General features: G+C 40.9%; 2 protein-coding genes across 5 annotated transcripts in view; one reads left to right on the top strand and one right to left on the bottom strand.

Annotated features, from left to right (window-relative positions):
- ift80 (intraflagellar transport 80 homolog (Chlamydomonas)) overlaps window positions 1-2,832 on the top strand; it is a 64,904-nt gene extending 62,072 nt beyond the window's left edge. For all 4 annotated transcript variants that reach the window (XM_044354876.1, XM_044354878.1, XM_044354880.1 and 1 more), the window contains 2 exons: window positions 113-236; window positions 608-2,832. In XM_044354876.1, coding sequence (XP_044210811.1) covers window positions 113-236; window positions 608-718 — 235 coding nt within the window. In that variant the 3' untranslated portion in view covers window positions 719-2,832. The remainder of the gene's footprint in view (window positions 1-112; window positions 237-607) is intronic.
- A 1,924-nt stretch (window positions 2,833-4,756) lies between these two features.
- On the bottom strand, window positions 4,757-5,807 carry LOC122984429 (uncharacterized membrane protein C3orf80). Its single transcript, XM_044354882.1, has one exon. It carries the CDS (start codon window positions 5,663-5,665, stop codon window positions 5,006-5,008), a length of 660 nt encoding a protein of 219 aa, XP_044210817.1. The 5' UTR covers window positions 5,666-5,807; the 3' UTR covers window positions 4,757-5,005.
- Window positions 5,808-13,970: the final 8,163 nt, after the last annotated feature.

The raw sequence follows: 13,970 nt of genomic DNA, 5'->3' as shown, positions 1-13,970 counted from the left end.
TAAGGGGATATTTTTAACAGAGGGTTTAGTATTTGGGTTAGAGTTGAGGTGAATGAAGCATCTTCATCCATACAAGATGTGTTCTTATGTCTTCATCTTCATCTGTGTCCAGGGCACTGGAGCTGGCCGTCAAACACAAGACCCATGTGGACACTGTGCTGGCCTATAGGGAGAAGTTCCTACAGAAATTTGGCAGGAAGGAGACCAATAAGAGATTCCTGCAGTATGCTGAGGGGGTAAGCTAGGGCAGCCTGTCTGTTGCACTGCATTAATTGATTACGGTGGCAATCACTTGCATTTTTAGCAGTGGAGGGTGCCCTTTTCTAATTGTTTCCCATGAGTTATAAGCTTTTTACACACTGCTTTTACACCCTGAGCACCTCCAGTTGAGAGAACAAACACTCTACATCACTGTGACTTTTTCTCTGCTTTTCATCAAAAGAGCAAAGGGATAAGCCTGTGTAACTGAGCTGTTAACAAAGATGGAGGAAAGACTTAAACTAGTGACTAGTTTAGCAGCTTTACTTAATCAGTGTCATACTGCTAATAGCAAAGGACATTAGTTTAACTAATCTTATTTCATCACATCTTTCTGTCTCTCTGCCAGGTTGAGGTGGACTGGGAGAAAATCCAGGCGAAGATAGAGATGGAGTTGTCTAAGGAGAGAGAGAAAGCCGCTAATGCCTCTGTCAGGAGCAGCGTGGCTGTGCGACGTTAATGTTCAGGGGACCTTTCTCTAAAACATCAGCTTTGCAGAAATTGATTCCCATGTGTTTTTGACATTTGGTGGATATTAGGTGGTTTGGCCCAGCCTCAGGGTAATAAAACAATGTCTGTACTTGAGGTACAATCTCCACCATTAGTTATAAATACATTAACTTAAAGTAAAAACCAAAGGAACAGTAAGAGATGTGAAGATTAGTAGGCCATTAAAGATATTACACTTGACTTTGACTATTACACTACAAACTTGTGGTGTATGCTGTGTAATACAAGACATTTGCAACATTGTACATGGAATTCTGTTACTGTGGGTGGATAACTTGACTCATAGAATATCATTAAAGGTATCTGTATTTCTCAGCAACAAAACCACTATGGCCTTTCTGTCACAACAGCTTCTCAGATATTTCAGTGTCTCAAGTCCATAGTTGATTGTTACTTTTTTCCCATTTGTCAAAATTAATTTGGTTGAATCAGTCATGCAAAAATGTATATATTCGTTCTTGTAAGTGATGCTTGATGTTGTCTTTATATATAGATAGATATTTTTACAGTTTATATATTTGAAAAAATGCCCTCTGTAAACACAAAAAAAGAATGTCAGTTAATAAAACATATGAAAATACTGTTTATATTCAGCCAAAATCTCCTCTTTTACCTTTCCTTCCCTATTTCATACCTATTTCTTTAATGTCTTGATGCCTCATCAGTTTCATACAAAGATCACAGAGTGTCTTTGAGATGTTTTTTCAGCTTTACGCATACACCCAGAAGGTATTTCTGAGTGCTTGTGTGTTTTAGAGTCGAATATATCCACAGTATGTACTTCTCTTTGAGTTATTCTTGTATTTCCTTTTCTGCTGAGGTGTGAAACCAACTGCTTGCCATTCAGCTCCACCCCCTGGTTGGCAGAGAGCCAGTACATCAACGGACCATAATAGCCTATCCATCTCCTCTAGTGGCCCAGGAGGGACAAATGAGGGAGAAGATCTATCTCAGGGCTCTCCAGAAACAACTGCTAGACCATATCATGATGGTGTGGACAGATATGGTAGAAAGTGATCGGCATAATCCCCGAAACTGTGAGTGGCCACAGATGCTAAAACATGAGAGAAAACAGTAGATGTAGGAAAATCTATCAATGGGTTCATTCTCTCTTGCCGTTGCTTTTTTTTTTTTCTCTCTCTGACTCACTCAATTTCTCTTTTTCTACTCCCTCCAGTTGCTTTCTTTCTAAGCCTACTCACTGTGTGATAAACCATAGTCATCCAGACCATTCACCATTAATCTATGAAAAGACTTATCAGTGAGGAGTCAGGTTTCACATGCATTAGAACTAAGAGTGGCCACACACATTGAAAATGATGATTGAAAATCCTCTTGAACTATACAACACAATTTTAGGTTTTTGTTTCTCTATTTGGTAAGAAAATAATACATTTTGCATTCTTTCTATTTGATATATCTAAATTCTGCATTTTACTCAATTTTGCACTTTAGAAGGACACTAGATATTTTGAGCCTCATGCATAAATGTTTCAGACTGCCAGACTTTGGACTCTAAGTGGTAACATCAAATGGACTATGTTAATATTAAATATATTTGAAACTGTGCTGCACAAAATACAATACAGATACTTTAGATTTATTAAAACACAATGCTGTAGATCCATATTCAAAGACTAGCAAGTTCTTATACATTAGATTGATGGCCAACAATACAGCTCCCCCAAAAATACATTTCCTGGATTTAATGTAGTATTTATGAGGAGGATAATGCTCATTGATTTGACCTTTATAATTTATCTGTTGTTTGGTCCGGTGAGTGATACTGTAGCTGTAGGATCATTGGCACAGACTCTAATGTTGCTTACACTGAATCCGTCTTGTGTGTATGTTGGTGTACTGTGTATTTGCCTCTGTTTATCTGTCCGTTTTGTGCTGTGCTGCTTTCTCTGTGTGTCTCTCTGTATATCTTTGTACACACAGTATATGCTTGGATTTGAAATGTGTACTTTTGAAGAAAAGGGAACTATATCACTCTCCTCTCCAATGCCAGGGGATGTCCCAGTTTTACATTATCTGATTAAAATGTCTCTAGAAGACTGATTATGCCGCCTGATCTCAAACCTTCTGTTACAGCTCAGACATGGAGTTCATGTTGAAGTGCAATGATTGTGAAGGGAAGAGAGAGAGAGAGAGACATTCAACATTCACACCTCTTATGGTTCGAGTAGCACTCATACACAGCCAACACTTCATGCATCTTGGGGTCACATCCTCCATCTCATCCACCCATCAGTGGGTTTTGAGCATGGACTGAATGCTTTTAAGTGCAAACACCACCCACTCAGCCACAAATTTCCCTGTGGAAAGGAAAGCCATCATTGTTCACTATCTACCATCATGGTCTGGCAGTATTGGATTACACAAGCCACCACAATCACACTCAGATTTTCAGTGTCAGGGGCATTAGAGGAGCTCAAGGTCTCTAATTGTCAAGTCTCGTTTTTGCAGATACAGATGCTTTAGCATCAACTTCTTCAATTGGGTTGATTTGGTTCTGTTTCGCATTTTAATAGCTAATCATCTAATAGAATTTTTAATTTCTGTATACTCTGGTGAATAATAATGGATATACTGCCTCTTAAAAAAGTGTCCAAACAAGTATACATCGGCCTTTCCAGTGACACATAACCACTGTGGAGGTTCCTCGGATATATCACTTTAGCTGATTTGATAAGGTGAGGGTCACTCTGTGTCTCTTTACAGCTGCTCAAATACCATCAACACTTTACACTTCACCATTCAGGAAGGGTAAATATATGAGTCTTGCTTGCCATGAGTAGAGAGCTTGATCTAGTGGATATTCTCATTGTAATACATTTTTCTGCTTCTCATTTGGCAGAGGACTAATGATGCGCTAACATTTCTTCACGTCTGAGTTGGAGAGGAGAGGATATGGCAAGTGTGACTGTTTACTTCACTTAAAGTCAAAGTAAAGTGACACCTAGTGACAAATGAGTGTTTTCAATATTATAACAATTAGGCATTTTAATGGGCAGTTAATGGAAAGTGCACCAATACATGTAATCCAAGTAAACAGGTCATTGAGCTTGATAGAAAGAAGTGTGTGTGTGGTGTCAGTTTGGTTGTAGCGGCAAAAAAGCCATTTCTTGTCTCATTCGTCAGGAATGCAAATTAGCAGGGAATTGTTAAACACCTAAGTTCAAACATACAGGCAGATCTGAATGTATTCATCAATCTGCCAGGACAAAGACATAACATGACATGCGAGTCCTGTCTGTATCACGCTTATTTCCTGTTAGATGCCCCCTTGTCTCCTCCTTCGCTTGGTGTGACCTGTACATCATCAGTGCCGCTCAGGGCAGCAGTTGGGATCTTGTCTGACATTGCTATCATCAAAATACAACTTTGTTTTCTTGGCAGCTTAAACCATATCAGTATGCCAGCTGTAATCTCTGCCTTTGTTTTCCTGAATTCAGAACCTGGAAGACACTGATAGATGTACTGTACATGGCCTCAGGCAGCAAGGCTCTCGGGATCAGAGCGTTTTTAAAAAATTGCACATCTATGCTGTGGCTTCAGCTTTTGCAGTGGGCATATCAGACACGGCTCAGGTCACTGATAAAACGCTCAGCTCTCTGTGAAATGTGTGTATGTAGCAGTTTGAGAGAATATTGTTTTCATGCTGATAAATTAACTGGCTCCTAACCTGGCTGGTAAAACATGTTCCTCAGACAGCATTTAAATTGAGATTCACCCCTTCATTCTCCCTTTCAGCCCACATTTCAGGTTACTGAGGGGGAAAAAAAACTAAATATTTTTTTCCTTTTGGATGCAAATTTGATATAGAATAAATAAAAGAATAGCCAGTCTTTCAGGCCCAGCAGCATATTTAGCATTATGAGTAAGAACTGTTTCACGGTGCCACTTATAATTGAGTTGCTGAAGTAAAACTTAATGCGATTGTACCGGAGCCAAATGAGCTGTCCCAAAAACACAAAGAGTGTCAATTTCAGCAGCCCTCGTTTATTTTCTAATCTCCTTTACTTAACCCAAGCGGTCATTTGCATACAAAAGGCGAGTAATCCCCTATAATCTTGCAAAACACGTACATTTTCTCAGCCTCCTCCTTTATTCTTAACATTCAGGATTATAATTGCACTTGAGTTTATATCTCTGCAAGATAATTACCCTGATGATATTAAAATAAGAATGCTATATTGTCTCTGTAGCATTGCCAAAGATCTGTTTCCCGTCAGACAGAGTTCCGAGATGTCCTTGGGCTGTGCTGCTGTCCTGACACCTCCAGGACATCCCGTCTCTGCTCTCCAGCTCTCGGTCCGGCTGCTCTCACTCTGCCCTGACAGCTCCTCTCGTTTTCCGACAGCAAGTTGTCATCGGACCGGTCTCTGTGCATCTCCTGCATGCTTTCCTCATACGTGGGCAAATATTTGACCTCGTCGTAGGCTGGCAGGTTCGGAGAGGCGAAGCCACCGAGCCTGTGCTCTGGGTACCGGTCCAGCAGGGAGTCCTGGGACGCCGATGCGTGCCCGTGAAAGAGGGAGGGCTCCTCGCTGCGGTCGTGGTGCGGGTGCCGGCGGGGCCGCGGGCAGATGATCCGCTGGATGAAGTAGCCCATGGCAAAGAGCAGCAACAGGATCAGGATGCCCGACAGCTTCCGCGTAAACCAGCTTACGTTGTCGAAGAAGATGTGGATGGGAAGCTTGCAGCATTGCACCGCGGAGCTGGCATTGCCGTTCCCGTTGACGATGGGCGGGCAACACTGTTGCCCATCGCCGCACTGGACCCCCCCGCAGCTTCGGAGGGCTTGACAAGCGGAGACCAGACATGCCCACAAAAAGGTGCCAGTGGTCCCGCACGTCGTCCTGCCGCCGCACGGCAGACGGGGCATCATTTCTGGATCTCCAGGTATGGAAAGTTAGTGCGCGTCTGTTGCGTCCCCCCGGTCCCAGTCCGTTCAGGTGTTACAGGTCTGCTTTTCTTTCCAGCTGTGCACTAATCATGTGTTCTCACAGCCACTGCAGCGCGGAGCAGGACAGCAGGTGCCCCCTCCAGCCCCCCACCCCCGCCCCCTGCTGAGGACGACCTGTCTGCTGTTGCATGGGCGATAGGAGTGGCGCAAAAGCGCTGTCAGGAGGGAGCAGTGATGGGAATCATGAATAATCTTACATCATTATTGCGTGAAGACTTTTTTCTAAATTTCCTAACATGGCCTTTTCCCAGTGCAACCCACAAATATGGTTCCTATAACTTGACATTGTCATATCCAGCACTATCTAAACTGCCCAAGAGATTTGTGACCCCAACAGTTTCATATCAGTAACCCTCATCAGACAATGTTTGCTGCAGAGCTCCATGATTTATGTTAAGATTCAGTAGAAAATCCTGTACATGTAAGAGAGGTGACGAGCATAGATGGGAGAGTGAGAAAACATTTTACGCTATTATAGCCTGTCAAACCTGACTGGTCCTCATTCTGCAGTGGTGGAGGGACTATTCTGATCCTTTTAAAAGTAAAAGCAATACAAAAAAAACTCCATTAAAAGCCCTGCATTGAAAATGTCACTCAAGTAAAAATGCATGAGTGTTATTAGCAAAAAGTACTTGAAAAGTTAAAAGTTATGACCCCTGCAAACGTTACACTATTATGTATTATATTATTGGACCATGATTACACATGTGTAAATAGCATTTTACACATTAATACATGTATACACATATTTAAGATAATAAATATGATTTGCATGTAAAATCTTAATATTTATAGTACCCAAACTGAAAACTATATCTGTCAAATAAAATAATATCCTCTCAGTTGTAGTGGAGTAGAAGTGTAAAGTAGCATGAAATACTCAACTCAAGTAAAGTACAAGCACTTTAGATTTGTACTTGAGTGTAGGCTATGTACTTGGTTACATTTCACCACTGGGGGCAACCCCCTAAAGGATCCCTACAAGTCCTCAGACCCCGTTTTAGGGACCATTGCCCCCATTAGGCTGAACCATGCTTTACACATATATCCTTACAGACTCTTGAATGGACACAGTGCCAGATGTAACCAATAAGGGTAAATGCCCCTGATATAAGGCGCCAACAGATCTACCCCTCTCATAAAAAATGAATCGTTCTCGCAATGTGGGCTGTAATGGCCCCCCATTAGAAGAGTGTCTGGATTCACATTAGTCCAGCATCACCCCAGAGGACTATGTGTCTGCAGCATTGAAGAACATAACCATAAAACTAAATCTCCAGTTTAAACGATAGTCTCCTCGCCCAATGTGTTAATTTACATTAAAGATGTTCCTTTGGACAACATCCAAGTATGACAGACGGCTCAGTAAGCCATGCTACAAATACTGAATATTAACTGATTAATTAAGCCAATCTGATTAATTTGTCGTATTGCAATGAATCAGCATCTGTATGAATAATTTTCTGCAGTGGCTGTAGTAGATTGACAAAGGTCACTCTGGAAGCCTTAATGTCTTTATTGAATCTGAAAGGGTTATCTCTCCCTCTTTTCCTCAGTAAACAGGATTTATGATATTTAGATGGAACAGAGAAGACTACAGTTACTATATTTTAGATAAAGGGGATCGTAGTGATGAGATATGGTCTCACTGTGTTTTGTGAGGTCTCCATTGTAAATCATGTGTCGGATCCTTTTAAACTAGGGAACGTTTTAGCCCCTTTTGTCTTCATGTTACTCTTTATCGCTAATAGCCAGTCTGTATTCCTTTCTTTCCCAAACAAGGCCTAATGCACAATATACCAAATTGAATTACTGGAGAATTATGACGTGAAATTCAGTAGAAGGGCAGGATCATGCAACCTAATTTATGCAGCATCATATTTCTCTCTGTAATCTGCCTCGATTACGGAAACGTGATCGCAGGGCGTCCTTCTAACCAAATAAACAAATACACAATCAATAGCTGGTGGCCAGTTGCTCTGAGAGTTGAGTTCAGAAACCCTTTTCGGTCCATTGTTTCGAGGGCTTTCCCAGCACTTCTGCTATTCTGCTTCTTAGTGGGCACTTATTGACATGTAAAGGGAACAACTGCTATTTTTGACCACAGCTTTCAATATACACTGTCTCTTGAAAGTAAAGACAAATTCTGCTTTCTCCAGAGGAAAGCTTGAGATCTTTAGATTTGTAATGCAACCCAAATTAAACCAGTCTAAGTAATTATGAAAGCAGGGTGCATTTCAATGTTTCCATTTTTTTTAAATCTTTGTTTTTCACTGATCACTGAGATTTTGCGACAATATATCAAACTATAATCTGTTCCCTCTCCTCTCATTTACTTGTTTGTCCTCTTTATCTCATTATTTCTCCTCCTCAAGAGTGTGCTAACCTCACATCCTGCCTCTTTTTCCCACTTTCCCTTACATCCACCACAAAGTGCTGCTCTTATATAAAAAAAATAAAAAATTCTCTGTCTTTATCTATCTTCTCCCTCTTTCTTGTCCTCAGTCCATCCAGGAGCAGCTTTCAGCAAACACATCAAGCTAATTGGAGACCAAATAAGGACATTAGGACAAGTGTTCTGTGTTTTTTCTAATAATGCATGGTAGTATATTTACAAAAATGGGGTTTCTGTAATTTAACAGATGGGTTTTTGATGCACACTGAGGCATGAACTTCAATAGACAGATGTAGAATGAGAGAGAGGATTGAGATGAAACAGTGAGGAGTATGTACACACAAATCTGTTAACACCAGCAACACAATGGCAGCTGTTCTCATGTTGCATTAACTGACACGATAATTTGAAGTAGTAGCCTCCCGTATGGCTAACAATTAAAATGATAACACACTGACTCTAGTGCATCACTGTAATAGATGTGCTGTATGCTTCCATTAATCTGGCACAAAGGTCTCTTGTGTTGTGCTTAATAATTCAGTCTTATGGGGTCCATTAGCTCTGTATAATGATGAATGGCAGCGTTCATTTTCATGTGTCAGAGACGTTGATGTACGGACCTCCCAACGGTCAATGTCACGGTTATCACGTTTGCATTAATTATGAAACAAAGAAAGCCTTGTCAGGCCTTGGGCTTTGTTAATGGACCCACTGATGGTTCTGGCTTTTGCTTTGTTTGCACCAGAGCAGAAGTCACAACCTCGGGGTTACTGCCCCGAGACCAGCCTGAGCCTCTGTCGTCTTTTCTTGCTGTATTTAAGGAAACAATCTGATCTTTACGTCGTATGATATATTGTTGTGTTATATAATCAATCATATAGTGTCACAGATTATATTAAAAAAATCTCTTTCTGTGTAAGCATATGTAATAATAGTTGTGTCTGGGAAATTGCAGACTATGGAGGATGAGTGCATAATTTTTGGCTTGTTTAATGTTGTGTAAATACTGTATCTATGCAGTTTTAGGCCCAGAAATGCAGGATACGTGTGTGGGTGTCATCAGCGTCTGTGTATTCCCATCAGCTTGAACTCTAATAAAAAGCAGGGCCTGCAGTCAGTGTAGATTGTGTGAATCCAGAAAGTCCCACACCACAGCTATTTCACACCCACGTACTTCCTCTAATCTTATCGCTCTGCTGGCTCAGAGGTCTTTAAGTGTATGGGATTGTGTGTGTGTGTGTGTGTGTGTGTGTGTGTGTGCGTGCGTTGAGAGGAGCGTGCATACTTTTATGTATGGGGCATCTATATTTGTATTGTAGTTTGTTTGTGGGGTTAAAGTTTCAAGCATTTTTTCTCATTTATATGTTACTGGACAAAGTGTGGTGGTGAGTGGATGGCAAATGGAAGCGAGAAGGGATGACATGTGACACAGGTCATGAGATAGACTTAACTGCATAAACTTTGTGCTTTTCCAGTCAGAACTCCACTGAACAAGCGTGTGGATGTGGTCATTTCTTGCAAACATGTTTGAAAGAAAGTGGGCGCCTATTACCTTTATGTGGCTTGTTCTCCCAGCGTTGTGTAGCTTTTGGCTCAATGATGAATCAGAATTCAGACTTCCTTTGAGGAGAAAACCTGCTCCAAGAGGCCAAAAAAATCCATAACAAAAAGAGAGGGGTAAAATCCCCTTTTCAGTCTCAAGGGAATCACTTTCAGTGCTCTTAATAAATCTGATGAGCTGGAAGGTTTCTGCTGAGCTGGGCTTTTTGACAGTATGGTGAATAACTGTATAAGGTTGCTCTTACGATGATCCTAGGGCATAATACACTTCTATCATTTAGACAGGTTTGATGGGTAATTGCACTAAGTGATTTGACTCAGCATCACTGCTTTCTGTATAAATGGGAACATCATTTTGCCTGGATAGATTTATGCAGATATATATCAACCCCTGTCTTTTTGTTTTTTGGCAATACTACCCCTCCACACTGCCACAGGGGTGCCTATTGCTGCGAGATCAAGACTCTGAACATGGCTAATGATATTCTGTCTGAGAAATGTTGAACTAAACTGCAACTTTATTTAGCTGACAAAGCAAAACAATGGCATTACATTCACAGTATTACTGCATTTACACAGTGATAGCCAACTGACTTTATTCTCCCATGTCCTGACTCTTTTCCTCAGTGCATTTCACACAAATCTAATGCACACACACACACACACTCGCCCTCAGACAGATTTAATAGTTCTCATCAGAGTGAGGTGACTGTGGAGCCCTGGGGGGGCCAGACACAGCTTTTCCACGACTGCCAAAAAGCCCCCAACCAATCCAAAGGACCAGGACAACCTCATTTTTCCCTATAAGATAACCCGTCTACAAACAACCAACTGCAGATGACTCACACGCATACATACACACACTCATACATACCGGACAGACACCTGGAGGTTAAATATAGGATAAAATGTTCCCATTACCACATGTTTTGAGACTGGAGGCGGAGGGCAGGGGATTTTTGACCCCCTGCCTCCGCACTACTGCGCTGAGTCACTCATAGAAGAGGAGGGGGCGAGGGGTGGTCTGCGCTTCAGAAGGTGACTAGACTTAAGTCTTCAGTTGCGTCCCTCCTACCAGAACGCCCACGTTGTGTCCCAGGACTCAACGCTCTGTGGCCTCTGAATGCACAGACTTCCCCGAGGGCTCTGAAATATGGAATCAACAACACGGAGAAAAAGAGGGAAAGATAAAAAGCGAAAGAGGCCATGACACAACACACATTATACAGAAATGCTGACAGGCTAAGTATACAGTAATATAGAGAAATAAGTGCAGAGTATGTGTAAGAGATGGAGGGGTGGGGGGTGTAGACTAATGTGAGAGGAGAAATGGAGGGGGTAGTCAACTCGAGTTCCTTGGAGACATGCAGGCACTAACCTCTCTTTTTTTCCCCAATTTTTCCCCAATTACGGCCTCCATTCCTCGTTCATTGTCTCTTCCCTCCAACCCTCCATCCAGTTTTATGGATGTCCAGAGACAGGAAATCTGTTAATATGTGGAAATGTACAACAATTAAAGCCAATCCCGTCTGGGTTAGTATTAGAATTCTGTGTAGGTGTCAAATCCACACACTGACAACATCAGGAACAGATGTGGTGCATGTCATCTTAGAAAACAGAATTTACACGATACAAAATGTTTTTGGATCAACTCTGATGTCTTTCACAAAATGAACATCCATACATGGGATGCTGTACATTAGACGTTTGTATATTATGACTTCTTCAGCTCTTTGGATTTTTTGGCAGACTTGTGTGAAAACAAAGCTCATATCCGCAGAAATTTATTTTGCATTGTAATCAAGATGCCAGGGTTTCCAAAGATATTAAATATTGCATGCCAAATTAAAGACAAATTTGTGTAAATGATGTACAGTGGAATTTTCCACTTAATCAAAACAATGCATCTATAGAGAACAGCAAATTAGATTTGAGTATCTAATTTAATAAATTTGATATAGCCTCAAAGCAATCAGATACAAACAGATGGAGAATATAGGAAGTATATAATGTTGTTAAACTCTACTGAAAACGTAGACTATCTGACTTGGAAGCTGCCTTTTAAAGTGAATATTAGGAGCACAGAGGTTTAAGTGGTCAAACCTTTTTAGCCAAGCTAGCGGCATGGCTCTAGGGAGGGATAGCAATGTCAGTCAGCCTGTCCGCCCCTTTGATCCAGACTGAAATATCTCAATAACTGTAAGATGGATTGCCATAAAATGTTGTACCAGATATTCATGGTTCCCAGATGATGAATCCTGCTGACTTTGGTGATCCCTTGACTTTGCCTTTAGTGCCAACATGACATTCGGTGCACACATTCAAGATGAATTGTAGTACCTTTGGTGATCCCCTAAGTTCTAATTTAGCGCCATCATCACGTCAGACATTTTTGAGTTGTAGTTTATGACCAAATACCTGCCAAACTGATGACATTCCCACCAGCTTCAGTTGTACTTTGCTTTTAGTGCTAATTAGCAAATGTTAAGGTGATGGTAAGTTAGCATTATAGTTGTGAGTATGTTAGCATTGCTAAATTTACCATTTAGCTCAAAGCATCGCTGCAAACAGCCTCACAAAGCTGCTTTACATTAACCTTAGTTGCTATATCATACTATCTCTTACATAACACTGCACTGTAGAGTTTAAATTTCAAAATGAATTATCCTCATCAACAGTTGAAATAAAAGGACATTATGTCAAAACAGCCTCTCAGCTTCTGTTGTTGTTGCTGTAAAGCATTTTGAGAAATGTGACAAAAACAATCATTTTGGGGGGTCTTAGGTTTATTTTCTCATTTAAATCACAAAACTCTGAAAATAGAGAACAAAAGGAGTATAAACTATGTGGGTGAGATGAAGAAATAAAAGACTCATAAAACATCTCAACCCCAAAGGACAAAAAACAAAAACGAGATGATGGCAACAGCAAACAGAAGTGAATGCTGAAAAACAACAAAAAAGACATAAAACAAGCAAACACCGGCCTCAGATAATGAAATCAAAAGGGAAAAGGGCTCGGTGAATGAAGTCACAAGTTCAGTCGCAAATCATTAGCGTTTGAATCCAAGTCCAAAGTTGTCTGCTATTAAGTAACACTTTATGAAACATTTCTCCCTTGTTGATCCAAAACCCTGTATCAGAGTACAACAACACTGCACTGTTTTTTGGGTTTTTTTTTTTTTGTGTTGCTTTCACACAGGGAGGTTATTCTATTGATTGCTCAGGAAATAATTTTAGAAAACTGCCAACTCTTAGGCCCATACATTAAACATTATGTATGGGCCTATGGGCCCCGTTATACGGGGTTAAAAAGAGATTCCCTCTGAAATCTTTCATGGCTGGATGATCTCCAGAGCCTCTTTCCCATTTTCTCCATGCAAAGGTGTTGCTCTTTGTCCCTGTTCACGTCTCTCTGGCTTCTTTATGCAGAGCTGCAGCAGGCACGGCTCTTTTGTTACTATGGATCTTTCCAGTGATAACTCAGCCCGGATGGCAAAATGGCCCATTGAAATTGAAAGGATGTGGCGTTCCTCATCTGCAGAGTAAGAGGACACCTTTTGTGCATCTGTGTGTGTGAATACATGTATGTTATAAAAGGGGATGTTTGAGCACAGAGGTATGGGTTTTCTTCCTCTTTCTATCCGTATACGTGAGTGGCTGTGTGTGTGTGTGTGTGTGTGTGTGTGTATGTGTGTGTGGGTGTGTTATTTTGAGTGTGTGTGTATGTGTGTCTATGTGATGGATAATGAGTCTGCACAATGAAGGCTCATATTAACCCTCTAGGGTGTCTGACATCATCGTTTCCAAACAGGTTAGTCCATCTGTTAAAAAAAAAAAAAAAAAAAAAAAGCCCTGTCATAACACACACACACACACACACACACACACACACACACACACACAAATGCTATTTTAACTGAGCTGCAGTGGAGGGAAAGATTATGTCAGTTGTTGCTTTTTTACTTGCTTTTTAGAAATGTATGATTACAACACATTGGACATAATTCCAAGAGCTGTTTTTAAGGCTTTGGGATCAAGTCCAACTCTTTGATACTTGACTTGCAAGTCAAAAAGCAAGTCTTTCCAGTCTGTCAGTGCTTAGTATGCTAATTACAGTAGCACAAAAGCCAAAAATCATAACAAATACTTCCTTTCTTTAATGGAATCAGTGCATTGAACGTCCAATTACAGGCAGTGAATCAAAACAATCCATGTGAGTGAAACAGCAATATGGCATTTTAAAATATTGAGTTTCCTCAACTTTTTGCCT

Source organism: Thunnus albacares, chromosome 6 (assembly GCF_914725855.1).
Source record: "Thunnus albacares chromosome 6, fThuAlb1.1, whole genome shotgun sequence".
Classification (NCBI taxonomy): Eukaryota; Metazoa; Chordata; class Actinopteri; order Scombriformes; family Scombridae; genus Thunnus; species Thunnus albacares.
This window is presented reverse-complemented; position numbering and strand designations above follow the sequence as displayed.